Genomic DNA, 14,265 nt, shown 5'->3' with positions numbered 1-14,265 from the left:
TACATGGAAAGTGGAGGAGGACACAAGGGGGAGCGGGAACACATGGGGTACAGAAGGGGACACATGGGGGGGCAGAGGGGGACATAAGGGGACACATGGGGAACTCATGAGGTACAAGGAGGACACAATAATAATAGATAATGGACCCACCAGGTTTAGTGTATATATATATATATATATATATATATATATGTATATTTCTCCCTGCTCTTTGCCCTCTAAGCCTATGTGTGTCTTATATTTCAGAGCGTCCTATATGCCGAAAAATATGGTAACTTCTGTCTTGCTGTTCATTATATATCTATTTCTTTATCATTGCTACGATGCTACGAACACTGAAAAAAATATACACCAATTCAAAAACACGAGATTTACCTTTTTATAAGCAATAATACATAAATATTTTTTTTTATTTAGGATTAGTCAGTTTTCACAAGGGAAACTTTTACATAAAAAGTCAATACTCTTCTCTGCACTCATTCCATTGTTACAATGCTTGGTAACGTTTTTGGCCTGGCACCATATTCATACTTAAAACGCATCTCCCAACCGACCATTAAAGACCATTGAAATAAAAGTTAACAGTTCATGTCGAGTTTTTGACCAACTTAACAGTCGGTGGTTTGGCAATTAGGGAGACTGCAACTGAGGTAGCCCAAACTATCTTTTAAAAGGCATAGAAAAAGTTATTTTTGTAGTTTTTGGAAGCAGTCCTGCTTTGGGTTCCTCAGGACTTCCAGATTTTTAACGGTCTAGTGTCTCTCCAAACTTTGGACAGTTTATGGTCCCTCCATACTGCATAACTCCCACAATTTTGGACTGTCTAGGTTCTCTCCACACTACCTAGCGTTCCTGGCTTAGTGAAATTCATCATAGCTTTGTTAATAGATTTCTTTTTCATAACTGTTCGATTGTCAAAGCACACATCCATTAGAGAAGTTCTTGACTTTGGAGAGCCTAGAGGAACTTTATTTGGTAAAAACCCTTACTTGACATAGGTTATTGATAAGACATAAGTTCATCTGGTGCTTCTTTACAGAAGGTAGTTACTAAAGTTTGATAACATATTTTTGATTGTTTAGTGTTTTTTTTGAAAGTTGGACATTGTGTTTTGCACCTTCTAAGGTTTCTGTTCCAAAGATGGTCCATCAAGCTGAGCACCACATTTTGTATTGTCCAGGTTTATTACTGGAAGGAGTCAAAGTGGCATCATTTTCAGGATGACAAACGCCCCATAATTTTCTGATTGACACATCCAGGATCACTCCTCAGGATCTAGAAACCCTTCTTAATGGGCCGACCGTGTCCACATCCCACTGATTAACTTCTAGATTCTGGTCCTTACTAGTTGACTGAACTGGGATCAGCCATTGGTAATGTATGGAGAACCTCGTCAAGAAGTTGTAGAGCCCGATGGAGATGAACCTCTATCCAGCATGGAGTCTGCTTGATGCTCTGACGTGGGTAGTCTGGTCCCCAACCCTTGACGAAACTGAGACGTAGGATGCAGAGGCGACGGAGGTCATCTACGCCGATACCAGCCGCTGCAGAGAGACCTAAAGAGAAGAATCGACAAGAACATATAACCTAGACCTGGGACACGGCATAGTTATTTGTGTGCTAGGCACTGTACATACACATGTCTATCTCATCATGTCACATGTCACTTCGGGTATCCTTTAACCACAGTGTACAGGGCCTTGGAGGGGGAGTAGTAATTAAAGCCGCCGGGAAATTTGCCAGAGCAGGGTAAGCTTTTACAAATTCACCCTGTGCTCAAATTTCCCAGCGCCCTTCTTACATGTATGCCTAAATGGCTACTTACCTCACTAAAAGGAAGGCTCTGGATAATCCAGAGGCTCCCCCCCCCCCCTCGACCGATCCGGCGCTGGCAGAGGCATAGCTAGGCTTTTAAGCGCCCGGGGACAAAGACAGTTTTTGCGCCCCCTTCTGGACAAATTGGGCCTGGCCACACATCAGAATGTTGATGTGGTCATGGGTGGAGCCAAATGTACAAATGCTGTTAGATAGCCAAATATGCCCCACTTTAGATAGCCAGATGTGCCTCCCTTCCCCATGTTTCGATAGCCAGATGTACCCACCATAGTTAGCCAGATGTGCCCCCCTTGTTCTACTGCTGTTAACACTTCTGCACTCCTCTGCAGAGGGAGGGAGAGAGGCAAGGGCATTTTGGGCAGCCAGCGAGCCGCCTCTTACGCACATGGGGATGCGGTGGCCATGCTCTGCACTCCCTTACAGTGCTGCACCCGGGGGCATGTGTTCCCCCTTGTCTACCCATAGCTACGCCTCTGGGCTCTGGGCCTCCTTCAAACCTCTTTGACAAGGGCTTGTTTTAGAGTGTGCGCCACCGTGCCCTCATCTGTGAACAAATGCAGCAGCACCGTGCAGGCGAAGGACACCTCGCGCCTGCGCAGCAGCTGATCAGGAGCATGGCTGGAAACTTCTAGGGGGCACCAGCACTTCATCAGCGGTCAGGAGGAGGATGTGGTAAGTATCCAACTTTTACTTTTTTCAAGATAACAGGTTTATTACAAAGAGATTCAAGCAGCTTTTTTTCCCTGCAGTTTGTCTTGGTTTCTAATAGCTGTAGGAGCTGCCACTAACCCCCCCCCCCCCCCCCCCCGCGCTCTTATTTTTCCAGGGGAAGGTGTAAATGTAATTAAGCCTGACTTATCTCAGGCCTCCCTATCTCCTGCCCGTCTGAGGAAAATGAGCTCTTTACATAGTGGATGTTGCTTTAAGTGCGGTCAGGGACAGGCGGATTTTCTTCATTGTGTATGGTTCTGTCCTCAGGTGAATAACTATTGGAAAGCGGTAGCCCATTTTCTTAGAGACTCCTTAAATTTGCCCAACGTCCTTAATTTCAGGTCCTGTATGCTTGGTATGCTATCTGATATTCCATGTAGCCGGAGAGAAACTACACTCCTTCAGATCCTACTTTTTTATGTAAGGAAGTCTTTGGTCCTACAATGGAAACAAAACACGGTACCAAATCTCCATCACTGGAAGAGGCTGGTAAATCAAGCGTTACCCCTCTATAAGCTAACCTATCAGTCACGTCACCAACCCCATAAATTTGACAAAATCTGGTCTAAATGGGTAGATTCTTCTGAGACAACCATACCCAATCTAGACATTACTGTCTCAGTCCAGGACACTGTGCAATAGTGGCGTATATCTCCTGTATCAAAATAGAGTAAGAGTCTCTAGTGTTCATTTATCCATGAATAAAACTGCACTCCATGCTACCTATGCATATCTCTCTAACATACATTGTCATTATATTATATCTGCATACATTTAATGACGTGGAAATTGTCAATTTCAATTTAATAATTGATGCTCGGATTGTAACCCACTCAGGTTAATTTTTATGTGTGTTCTGTTTTGTTTGTTTTGCTGCTCCCTTTGGAGTAGATTTGTATGTTAAAAACTTTTCAATAAAAAATCTCTTATAAAAAAAAGCCTGACTTATCTAAACTGTTTGAAGTACAGTGTCCTAACTCCCCCCCACCCCATCTTTCTCCCAGTGAAAGCTTTTTTTTTTTTTTTCTTTTCAAATTTTTTTCCCCAAGATTAATAAGCAATAAATAAGAATAAGAAGTGTTAAGATATTCTAACAAACTTATCTTACTAATGAAGACAAATATACTCTTAGCAAAAGAGCTCAACTATGTTCAAAAACAAGAATCCATACAAGAGCAAATCCAGGCTTACCCCATCCTAAAACCCCACCCCCACCCACGCAATCTCTCTCTCCCGGTGGATCCCGAAAATCAGTACTTGTCAACACCCTAATGAATGTATCCAGAAAAACAAATGGCATCAAAAGTATTGGCTACTAAATACTGCGTCTAAAGGCTGAACCTAATGGCATAAAAAATAATTAAATCAGTAAGACAAAATAGCATTCAGGGCTCAAACCCACTAGAGCGATTTTGTGAACGTTTAGGGAGCGATTCAAAACGCTAGCGATTTCCCTATACGTTTTGCTAATGTTACTGGATGGGCCAAATTCCACTGGAGCGTTTGCGATTACCACACCCCTAGGAATCTAATAATTTCTTGCCTTCCACAGATTCTTGATAAATGTGCCAGAACAGCCAGGAATTAGCATGAGAGTTGTCTGATATGTGATTCCTGCACCTAATTCTCCATTTGTTGTATATAATTCATTTCTTCAAGCCAAGCCCGGATGGGCGTCCCAATGAAAGCTTTTGTTTGCTCTTTGCTACTGCTAATTACAGCAGTCCTTATCTGCCTGGAAGGCAGGATGGCAGGACCTGGAAGTAGGGTAATAAAAGCATCTAACAAACATTCAAATGTAAAAAGAGGTAGAATGGAAGTTTCTTTTATTTTTTTAAATAATGAGCCACATTGTTAGCATGCATTTTTAATGTGCTATTGATATGCTCTGTGGGCTAAAAATGCTGCTAGGTTCACTTTAAGCTTTGCGCTCTTTACTTACTGACAGCCGGTGCAATTCCGCCCACAGATCCAGCGCCTGGGATCGCCCCGGCCACTGCTGCAGCCTGGGCCGCCGCTGCCGCCTGCGCTGTGGCCGCTTGCTGCTGCATCTGCCGGTGACACTGCCGCAGATCAAATACCTGAGGAACACAACAGAAGCATTTAGTCTATAAATGAGACGCCTGGAGTCAGGAAGTGAGAGACCTGCGGACTGTGACATGCCAGGCCTATAACCAGAGAAAAGGAGCGGTTACCTTAATGTAAGCGCCAGGATAGATTTTATGCACCGCATCGCCCGGTGCTCGGCCCGCCTCGCGGTCCAGGTAGTAGCTCTGTACGAAGACTGCGTGGTCGCTGAGACACCGCATCCAGACGTCGCCCTCGCCGCGGCACTCCAGCTGAACGCCCTTCCCTATGTGGAGCCTGAAACACACAAGAGTTCAATTACATGGTCCTAATCAGAGAGGAGCTAGAAACAGAGAGAGCTACCGGGCCCGCCCCCTCTGATCCTCCAATGACCTGCGCCTGTTCGCATATCTCACTCCAGTGCACGATTGCAGGACTTCACTACGGCTGCCCCCACTCTCTGGAACTCGCTCCCACCAGCCATCAGACTCATCCCCACCTTTAATACTTTCAACCGAACCCTCAAGACTCACCTTTTCATGTTTGCCTCCCCCCCATCAGTACTATAAAACGTTCTGCTGGACACCCTCTCAGACACACCTGATGTCTCTACCCCCACCCTTTCGATTGTAAGCCTCTGGCAGGGCCCTCCCCCCTAGTGCTTCCAGCTCGATTATGCAATCTTACTGTCTAAAGGTAGCCATACACATTTGTCTGTACGGTCGAAAATTCAATTCGATCATTTTATCATTTTATAGAATCGAGAGAGAATCGAATGTGTTCCAGAATTCCCAATCGATGAAAAGTGGCTGATTTCATGTCGAATCGACCAGCTTAGTAGATTTATCAGCATGCAAGATATCTGTTGATCGCACAGCAATTGGCTGCTGTTCACGTCATTGGACTAACTCTGAATCAACATTTGCATTCAGAGCATGAAGACACAACATCGGTCAGATCTAATGTGAAGGTGAAACGCATAGGATATCGTTTGTAGTGTGTGCGTGTACTGATGTTGATTTCTTTAAAAGAGTAAAATTGTAAGGATCCCTCTTGTAGCGTATTCTGTCTGGCCTGAAACACACCAGAGGAGTTTTTCTGAGCGTTTTGAGTTTTTAAATCTGCTGCTAATGTTATCCTATGTGTCTGTGCACACTGGAGCAATGAGGTTTTGTAAAAAACCCCATAGCATTACATTGGGAAGAGCTTTTAGACGTTTCAAAACCTCTTCCCAATGTAATGCTATGGTTTTTTTTTACAAAACCTCATTGCTCCAGTGTGCACAGACACATAGGATAACATTAGCAGCAGATTTAAAAACTCAAAACGCTCAGAAAAACTCCTCTGGTGTGTTTCAGGCCTCTGTTGCAGTGGAGCTGTAAACGGACAGTTCTGGCTTATCTGCTTGCATTGGATTGTGCATTTGCAATGGGTCTCATTGTCATTTGCAATCACTCTGCAGTTCTGGGCAGCTCAGGATGCTGTCATCATTCCACCAATTGCTTGTGGCAGCTGAGCTGCGGCCAGATAGCCCTGGATTTCCTGCATGCATGTTGTTACATAATATTGCATGTATTTCTTATGGGAGTCCTTTGCATTCACAGCCAGCTAGCAAATGGTAATCAAGCCAGCTCAGGATTGAGTGATTACCATTCAGCTGTGTGGAGATTTGCATACCTGCATCCATTGACTGTTGCCAGCATAAAAGCTTGCCTTCCATTTCATACCCTGCCCGTCATAGTGGTCAGTATGCTGATCTACTGGGCACCTTGTTACTCTGTATAGTTCTGTTATTCTAGTTCTATGCGACCTTATTACCCGTGCTTCAGCTAGTTCTTGATAAATATAAATGCAGACTTGCTAATATATATTTATCCTTTAGTTGAGCCGTTTTGTTATTTTTCTTATTATTGTGTATTGCCTAGTTCTATGCTTGATGGACGTTCGCTGCATCTGCGGTGGGTCAGTGAAGTCCATTATCCAGATTGCTTGGATTCTGCCATCACCACGTTGGTGACTGGTAGTATTCCTGCTACTCTAGTTTCTGGGAACGTAACTACAGGCTGTGGTTGCTATTAGTTACATTCTATCCTGTAGTCTTGCCTGTGTGGATGCTTGCTGGTGACTGTTGTTAGCCTGCTTGCTCTGCTTCTGTGGACGTGGCTGTGAGCTGCGGTTGCTACTAGTTACGCTCCAATCTACAGTCCTGTCTTGTACCTGTCTGAATGCTTGCTATCGCTAAGGCAGTGCAACATCGCACTGCGCTGCCATTGTGTCATATTTGTAGCGATATCGGAAGCCCAGAGCTGCAATTGCTCTGGGCAGCCTGTGTAACCTCTTCCATTATTCAGCTACTAGCCTTGTTGCGCTGGGTGGTCAGAAAGTATGAGCCATAAATGACTTTTCTCCTATGTTGCTGTCACTTACAGGAGGCAGTAGGAATCTGACAGAAGTGACATGTTTTGGACTAGTCCATCTCTTCATAGGGGATTCTCAGCAAGGCTTTTATTCTTTATAAAGATAATCCCTAAAAAGGATTTAAACAATGATGCTGGCCAGCCTCCCTGCTCGCTACACAGTTTTTTGGCAGTTGGACAGAGCAACTGCCATTCACTAAGTGCTTTTGAAAATAAATAAATCCCTGAGAATCCCCCATAAAGAGATGGTCTAGTCCAAAACCTGTCGCTTCTGTCAGATTTCTACTACTTACTGTAAGTGACAGCAACATAGGAGAAAAGTAACTTATGGCTCATTTTACTCTGGAAGAAACGTACTTCTTATTTGTATATGTTTGCACATATTTTACATTTTACAATTTTTCGCCAGAGTGCCCCTTTAATAAAATTGATCGCTTTGTCGACTGAATCAGAATCACTAGATGTATGGCGACCTTGACACCCCTTTCGTAGACTAGAACAGACTCTATTTTGGAGCTAGTCTACTTTAGGGGACCCACCGTAAATCCCCATAGAGAATTGGAGCTGTGCTGAAAACGAATGATGCCACTTTCGGTGAGAAGAAACTGAAACTCACCGTGAACGAGGCGCCGAAAGGCCGCAATCGCGGCTCCGTCGGCCATCTTACATCTGTGCTGGCTCATATTGTTCTCCCTCCTCATTGGAGGGATTGTTAGCTGGGGGCGTGCCAGAGGGAAAAAAAAAAACCGTCAGTAGCTAGTTCTGCGTTGGTCTTGTCCGGGGAGAAGGGAGAGCAGTTTCTGGCACGCCCCCAGCTAACAATCCCTCCAATGAGGAGGGAGAAAAATATGAGCAGCACAGAAGTAAGATGGCCGACGGAGCCGCGATCGCGGCCGTTCCGGTGCTTCCTACATGGTGAGTTGCACCTTTTGCTCACCGAAAGTAGCATCATCCGTTAGAGCAGATTCTAACCTTTCCAAAGATCTATAGCTTGTGGGGGTTTAAAAGAGCTGAAAGCGGAAAATTTGTTCCGTTTTCAGCACAGCTCCAATTCTCTATGGGGATTTACGGTGGGTCCCCTAAAGTAGACTAGCTCCTCTATTTTGACCGAAGACACAGAACTACTGTTATGAAAGACATTTGCATGATCTTGTTTTGTTATGAGCTCCTTGTATGTTAACCCATCCATCTATTGTGCAGCGCTGCGTATTAGGTTGGAGCTTTATAAATCCAATAAATAATAATAATTCCAAAATTTCAACTAACTTGAAACGAGGCAAATCAAGCCTAGTGGCGGCTAATCAGTTAACTGGTTAATTACCCAGCAGCTCCTGGGTTTGGTTGCCTGGGTTACAAGTCAGCCAGAAAATTGGCATGGAGAGTTGGAATTTGAGGTCATCCATAATTCTAACAAAGAAACTATTTTCATAATACAGATCTGCGTGTCTAAAATCAATAATAATAGCTATTAATGTCGATTTTCTGATTTGCAGAAGGTGTAACACGGGGGGAGGGGTAGCGGGTGGTTTTTACCATCTGGGACAGGAGCAGCACAAAGCAAGTCTGGAGAGATAAGGAGGCCAGACATTAGCCGATGGCCAGGGGCGTAACTACAGGGGAGCGGCCCCTGCAACTGCAGGGGGGCCCAGAGCTGTAAGGGGGCCCCAACTAATACTTCACTCCTTCTACAAAGGGGCCCACCCTTCAGGTCAGGTGTTTTGTGGCTACACTTGTTATGGGTGTGAAGATCATGATGGGCACACTTGTTTTGTGACCCCTGTGAGATGGGTACCAAGGCTGCGAGGGTCACCAGGGGTGGGCAAGGGAGAGGGGGTGAACACTAGAGGGCCCTATCAAAGTTTGCTGGGGGGGGGGGCCTTGAGATTTGTAGTTACGCCGCTGCCGATGGCCATCAGATTGACTATCAGACATAGCCCTTTCCAAATCGAATCTTTCGGGGGGAGGGGGGGCTTGGAAGACTGGTCAGCGGTCCGTCGGGAGATCGAACGCCTTTACTGAGCCCTCTTGACCAAGATTTTCCATCGTTTCAATTGATTCGGTCAGAAATAGACAGAAACAGTTGATCAATTGTGGCATCGATCTTTGCCGGTTTTGATCATAATGGTCTAACTGACCGGATATCAATGCCAAAAATCGAGTAATGTATGGACAGCCATAATCTCAGTGATTCACCAACATAAGTGTTTATTTGTGTATATGCAGTATATATATGGTGTATATGCAGAGCCTCTGTTTGGGTTCAAGGTGCTTTTGTAGTTTCTGGGGGGGCTCAGCGCATCTCTGAGCTGAGGCCATCCAGAGGCGGCCTGGTGATGCGCTGATCCCACTTTTTTTGCGCAATTCTCAATTTTACTGGTAGCGCGCCCAGGCTATGCATATGCATAGGTAGAATTTAGTTAGTGTTAGGTCCCCTCCCATGGAGGAAAGACTTCTTCGCAGTGGGAGGGACAAGTACTTAACAAGTTGCATGCAAGCTGTTATAGGAAACCAACATCCTCCAAGTGGTAGACAGGTCATGTGTATGCTCAGTGTGTATTTTATCCCATAAGTGGGGCTTGCACTCTTTTGCAGGTAAGCACTCGTCTGTTTTTAAGTAGCGCTGTTCATTTCTTTGCTATGTTTTAATTTATTTCTGGTCAGCTGCTCCCACTTAACAGTTTTGCCTTTGGTGTATATGCAGAGCCTCTGTTTGGGTTCAAGGTGCGTTTGTAGTTTCTGGGGGGGCTCAGCGCATCTCTGAGCAGAGGCCATTCAGAGGCGGCCTGGTGATGCGCTGATCCCACTTTTTTGCGCAATTCTCAATTTTTCTATAGGATAAATAAATAAAGTAGTCTCCATATCCTTCAAAGGTCAGGTTCCCTTGAAACCTGTCCATTACATGAGCTACTAACAGGGCTGTGGAGTCGGAGTCGAGGTGTTGGAGTTGGAGCAATTTCTGGGTACCTGGAGTCGGTTTCATAAGCTGAGGAGTTGGTTCATTTTTGTACCCACTCCATAGCCCCTTAAAGGGACTCCGAGCTCAGCGAAAAAAGTAAAGTTGTACTCACCAGGGTCTTTCTCCAGCCCAGTGCTGGTCGGGAGGTCCCACGCCGGCGTCCTGGCTCCTCTCCTTCACCCCGCTCCGGTATGGCTGACAGGCCGCAGCCCGGGCGACACTCGGTGGAGTGTCGGGCTGCAGCTTCCGCGTATGACGCGGATTACGTCACACGCCGGCCGCCTCGCGTCATCACGGCGGCCGGCGTGAAAGTACTGCGCATGCGCGATTAAAGCGCGCATGCGCAGTACTTTCACGCCGGCCGCCGTGATGACGCGAGGCGGCCGGCGTGTGACGTAATCCGCGTCATACGCGGAAGCTGCAGCCCGACACTCCACCGAGTGTCGCCCGGGCTGCGGCCTGTCAGCCATACCGGAGCGGGGTGAAGGAGAGGAGCCAGGACGCCGGCGTGGGACCTCCCGACCAGCACTGGGCTGGAGAAAGACCCTGGTGAGTACAACTTTACTTTTTTTGCTGAGCTCGGAGTCCCTTTAAGTAGAAGCCATTTTGGGTACCTGGAATTGGAGGCTTCATAAAACTCAGGAGTCGGAGTTGGAATTGGATGATTTTGTACCGACTCCGCAGCCCTGTCTACTAACCAAACTTCCTAAAAACCCCAGCCGCCAATCAAGCTTCTCCCAAATGTGTCATTGTTGCCCTTGGTCTGCACGAGGCACTCACCTGGCACGCTCACTCGTGTCTGTGCGATGCACATTGGACAGCTGGCCTAGGCAGAATCTATCGCCACCAGATGGGTCTACGTATCCATCCACCGTCACCACGGGGCAGTTCGACGGCACTTTAAAGATTTCTCCAACTTGGACATCCATCTCGAAGTAAGCGATGGAACACCAGAACTCTGGTCCTGCAGGGAATGATCAGATACAGGTGGTCAGCAGACGGAAGTACGGAACGCTGATACTCACAGGGGTAACAAGCACCTACCTGGGTGATTGGAAACTGGGTGCTGGTACTGGGGTGAGCTCTGATGAAGGGGCCCTGTAAGGAGAACACTGTTAGACTGATAACTAGAAACGTTCTGCGCGCACCACGGGACAATAAACACGTAAGACAGATCACATCTCCGAATCAGCAGTCTACTATTTATTACTGGAAATGTCAGTAGCCCACTGTGAAAAGGAAGTTGCAGGGCATGCTGGGTTGTCTTTTTTTTGCTTCTCTATTTCCCCTCAGACTTAACTAATGCAGCCTGATTGGCTGAAGCCTTTTTCCCTCCTGTTTTCCCCTCCCACACCTCTGCTCCTCTCTGACTGGCCAATATTTCTCATGCTGAGACAATGCACTTTCTATAGTGAAGGGCGGGCAATGCATACACAATCAGGCAGAGGAGAGTAAGGGAGGAAATGACATCAGAATTGGCTTCAAAATAGCCACACTTTAAATGGGAAATGCTAAGAAGGATTTGCTCTTTTTTTTACTGTAGAAAAATCACTAAAATCAAAATGTGAACAGTGCAATACATATGTTATGTAAGTAGGGCAAGTATTTATCTACTTATATATGTGTTTGTTTTTTTCTGAGATAGTATGGCTGACAGCTCCTCTTTAAAGTGCAACCAAGGTGAAAATAAACTGATGAGATAAACAATTGAATCTGTCCTGCTACTCTTAAAAAGGACTTTTTTTTATCATCTCATGATTTTACTTTATGTGTAAACATTTAAAAAGTATATTTAAGGGGATACTGTAGGGGGGTCGGGGGAAATTGAGTTGAACTTACCTGGGGGCTTCTAATGGTCCCCCGCAGACATCCTGTGCCTGCCAGCCACTCACCGATGCTCCGGCCCCGCCTCCGGTTCACTTCTGGAATTTCAGACTTTAAAGTCTGGAAACCACTGTGCCTGCGTTCCTGTGTCCTCGCTCCCGCTGATGTCACCAGGACCATACTGGGCCTGCGCAGTATGCTCCTGGTGACATCAGTGGGAGCGAGGACACGGCAACGCAGGAGCAGTGGTTTTCAGACTTTCAAGTCGGAAATTCCAGAAGTGAAGCGGAGGTGGGGCCGGAGCATCGGTGAGTGGCTGCGTGGGCACAGGATGTCTGCGGGGGACCATTAGAAGCCCCGAGTAAGTTCAACTCATTTTCCTTCGCCCCCCCTACAGTATTCCTTTAATGTTTTATTGTCTCTGCTCAATTGCAGTGTCTCAAGCATCACAGAGGAAAAATACATCAACTATTAACCATTTTATCTATACCTTGCAGGGGCGTAACAATAGGCCTTGCAGCGCCTGCGCCCGCGGGGGGGCCCGGCCCCCCCCCCTGGGGCCCGCTCGGGGCCGTTTTTTGGGGGCTGGAGGGGTGGCAGCATGAGGGGAAAGCCTTGCCCACAGTCTGCGGGGAGAGGGGAAGTTCCCCCCTCTCCCTCACCTCGGGGCTCTCCCCTCTGCGCCCCCCTCCAGCTAGTGAATGTGTGTGGGCAGCGGGCAGCAGCGGCGGCGGCGGGATACATACCTTCTTCCTTGCGTTCCATCGCCGCCTTCTCGCTCTAGCGGCTGACGTCACTTCCGGAAGCGGAAGTGACGTCAGCCGCTAGAGCGAGAAGGCGACGATGGAACGCAAGGAAGAAGGTATGTATCCCGCCGCCGCTGCTGCCCGCTGCCCACACACATTCACTAGCTGGAGGGGGCGCAGAGGGGAGAGCCCCGAGGTGAGGGAGAGGGGGGAACTTCCCCTCTCCCCGCCGACTGTGGGCAAGGCTTTCCCCTCATGCTGCCACCCCTCCAGCCCCCAAAAACCGGCCACGAGCGGGCCCCGCGGGGAGGGGGGGGGGGGCCCGCTCTGAAATTCTGCAGGGGGATTTTCAGGTGTCTGCTGCCCACATTACGATTTTCAGGTTTCTGCTGCCCACATTATGATTTTCAGGTGTCTGCTGCCCACATTGCGATTTTCTGGTGTCTGCTGCCCACATTACGATTTTCTGGTGTCTGCTGCCCACATTACGATTTTCTGGTCACTGCTGCCCACATTGCGATTTTCCGGTGTCTGCTGCCCACATTACGATTTTCAGGTGTCTGCTGCCCACATTACGATTTTCAGGTGTCTGCTGCCCACATTACGATTCTCAGGTGTCTGCTGCCCACATTGTGATTTTCAGGTGTCTGCTGCCCACATTACGATTTTCAGGTGTCTGCTGCCCACATTGCGATTTTCAGGTGTCTGCTGCCCACATTGCGATTTTCTGGTGTCTGCTGCCCACATTACGATTTTCTGGTCACTGCTGCCCACATTGCGATTTTCTGGTGACTGCTGCCCACATTAGGATTTTCTGGTGTCTGCTGCCCACATTACGATTTTCTGGTCACTGCTGCCCACATTGCGATTTTCTGGTGTCTGCTGCCCACATTAGGATTTTCAGGTGTCTGCTGCCCACATTACGATTTTCAGGTGTCTGCTGCCCACATTGCGATTTTCAGGTGTCTGCTGCCCACATTACGATTTTCTGGTGTCTGCTGCCCACATTGCGATTTTCTGGTGACTGCTGCCCACATTACGATTTTCTGGTGTATGCTGCCCACATTGCGATTTTCTGGATGACTGCTGCCCACATTACGATTTTCAGGTGTCTGCTGCCCACATTGCGATTTTCAGGTGTCTGCTGCCCACATTACGATTTTCTGGTGACTGCTGACCACATTACGATTTTCAGGTGTCTGCTGCCCACATTGCGATTTTCTGGTGACTGCTGCCCACATTGCGATTTTCTGGTGACTGCTGCATACATTACGATTTTCAGGTGTCTGCTGCCCACATTGCGATTTTCAGGTGTCTGCTGCCCACATTGCGATTTTCTGGTCACTGCTGCCCACATTACGATTTTCTGGTGTATGCTGTCTACATTGCGATTTTCTGGTCACTGCTGCCCACATTGCGATTTTCTGGTGACTGCTGCCCACATAAGGATTTTCTGGTGACTGCTGCCCACATTAGGATTTTCTGGTGTCTGCTGCCCACATTACGATATTCTGGTGACTGACTGCTGCCCACATTAGGATTTTCTGGTGACTGCTGCCCACATTACGATATTCTGGTGACTGCTGCCCACATTGCGATTTTCTGGTGAACTCTGCCCACATTACGATTTTCTGGCCCACGTTACGATTGTCTGGTGAACACTGCCCACGTTACGATTTTCTGGTGAACGCTGTCCACGTTACGATTT

General features: G+C 47.2%; 1 protein-coding gene across 5 annotated transcripts in view; it reads right to left on the bottom strand.

The window, feature by feature from the left end:
- Positions 1–355: 355 nt before the first annotated feature.
- LOC137532185 (mothers against decapentaplegic homolog 4-like) overlaps positions 356–14,265 on the bottom strand; it is a 57,800-nt gene continuing 43,890 nt past the window's right edge. For all 5 annotated transcript variants that reach the window (XM_068252416.1, XM_068252418.1, XM_068252417.1 and 2 more), the window contains exons 8-12: positions 11,032–11,085; positions 10,768–10,951; positions 4,743–4,911; positions 4,490–4,628; positions 356–1,556 (exon numbers count right to left, since the gene is read on the bottom strand). In XM_068252416.1, coding sequence (XP_068108517.1) covers positions 1,345–1,556; positions 4,490–4,628; positions 4,743–4,911; positions 10,768–10,951; positions 11,032–11,085 — 758 coding nt within the window. In that variant the 3' untranslated portion in view covers positions 356–1,344. The remainder of the gene's footprint in view (positions 1,557–4,489; positions 4,629–4,742; positions 4,912–10,767; positions 10,952–11,031; positions 11,086–14,265) is intronic.

The sequence above is a fragment of the Hyperolius riggenbachi genome, chromosome 9 (assembly GCF_040937935.1).
Source record: "Hyperolius riggenbachi isolate aHypRig1 chromosome 9, aHypRig1.pri, whole genome shotgun sequence".
NCBI lineage: Eukaryota > Metazoa > Chordata > Amphibia > Anura > Hyperoliidae > Hyperolius > Hyperolius riggenbachi.
The sequence above is the reverse complement of the archived record's forward strand: the minus strand, read 5'-3'. Positions and strand labels throughout refer to the sequence as shown.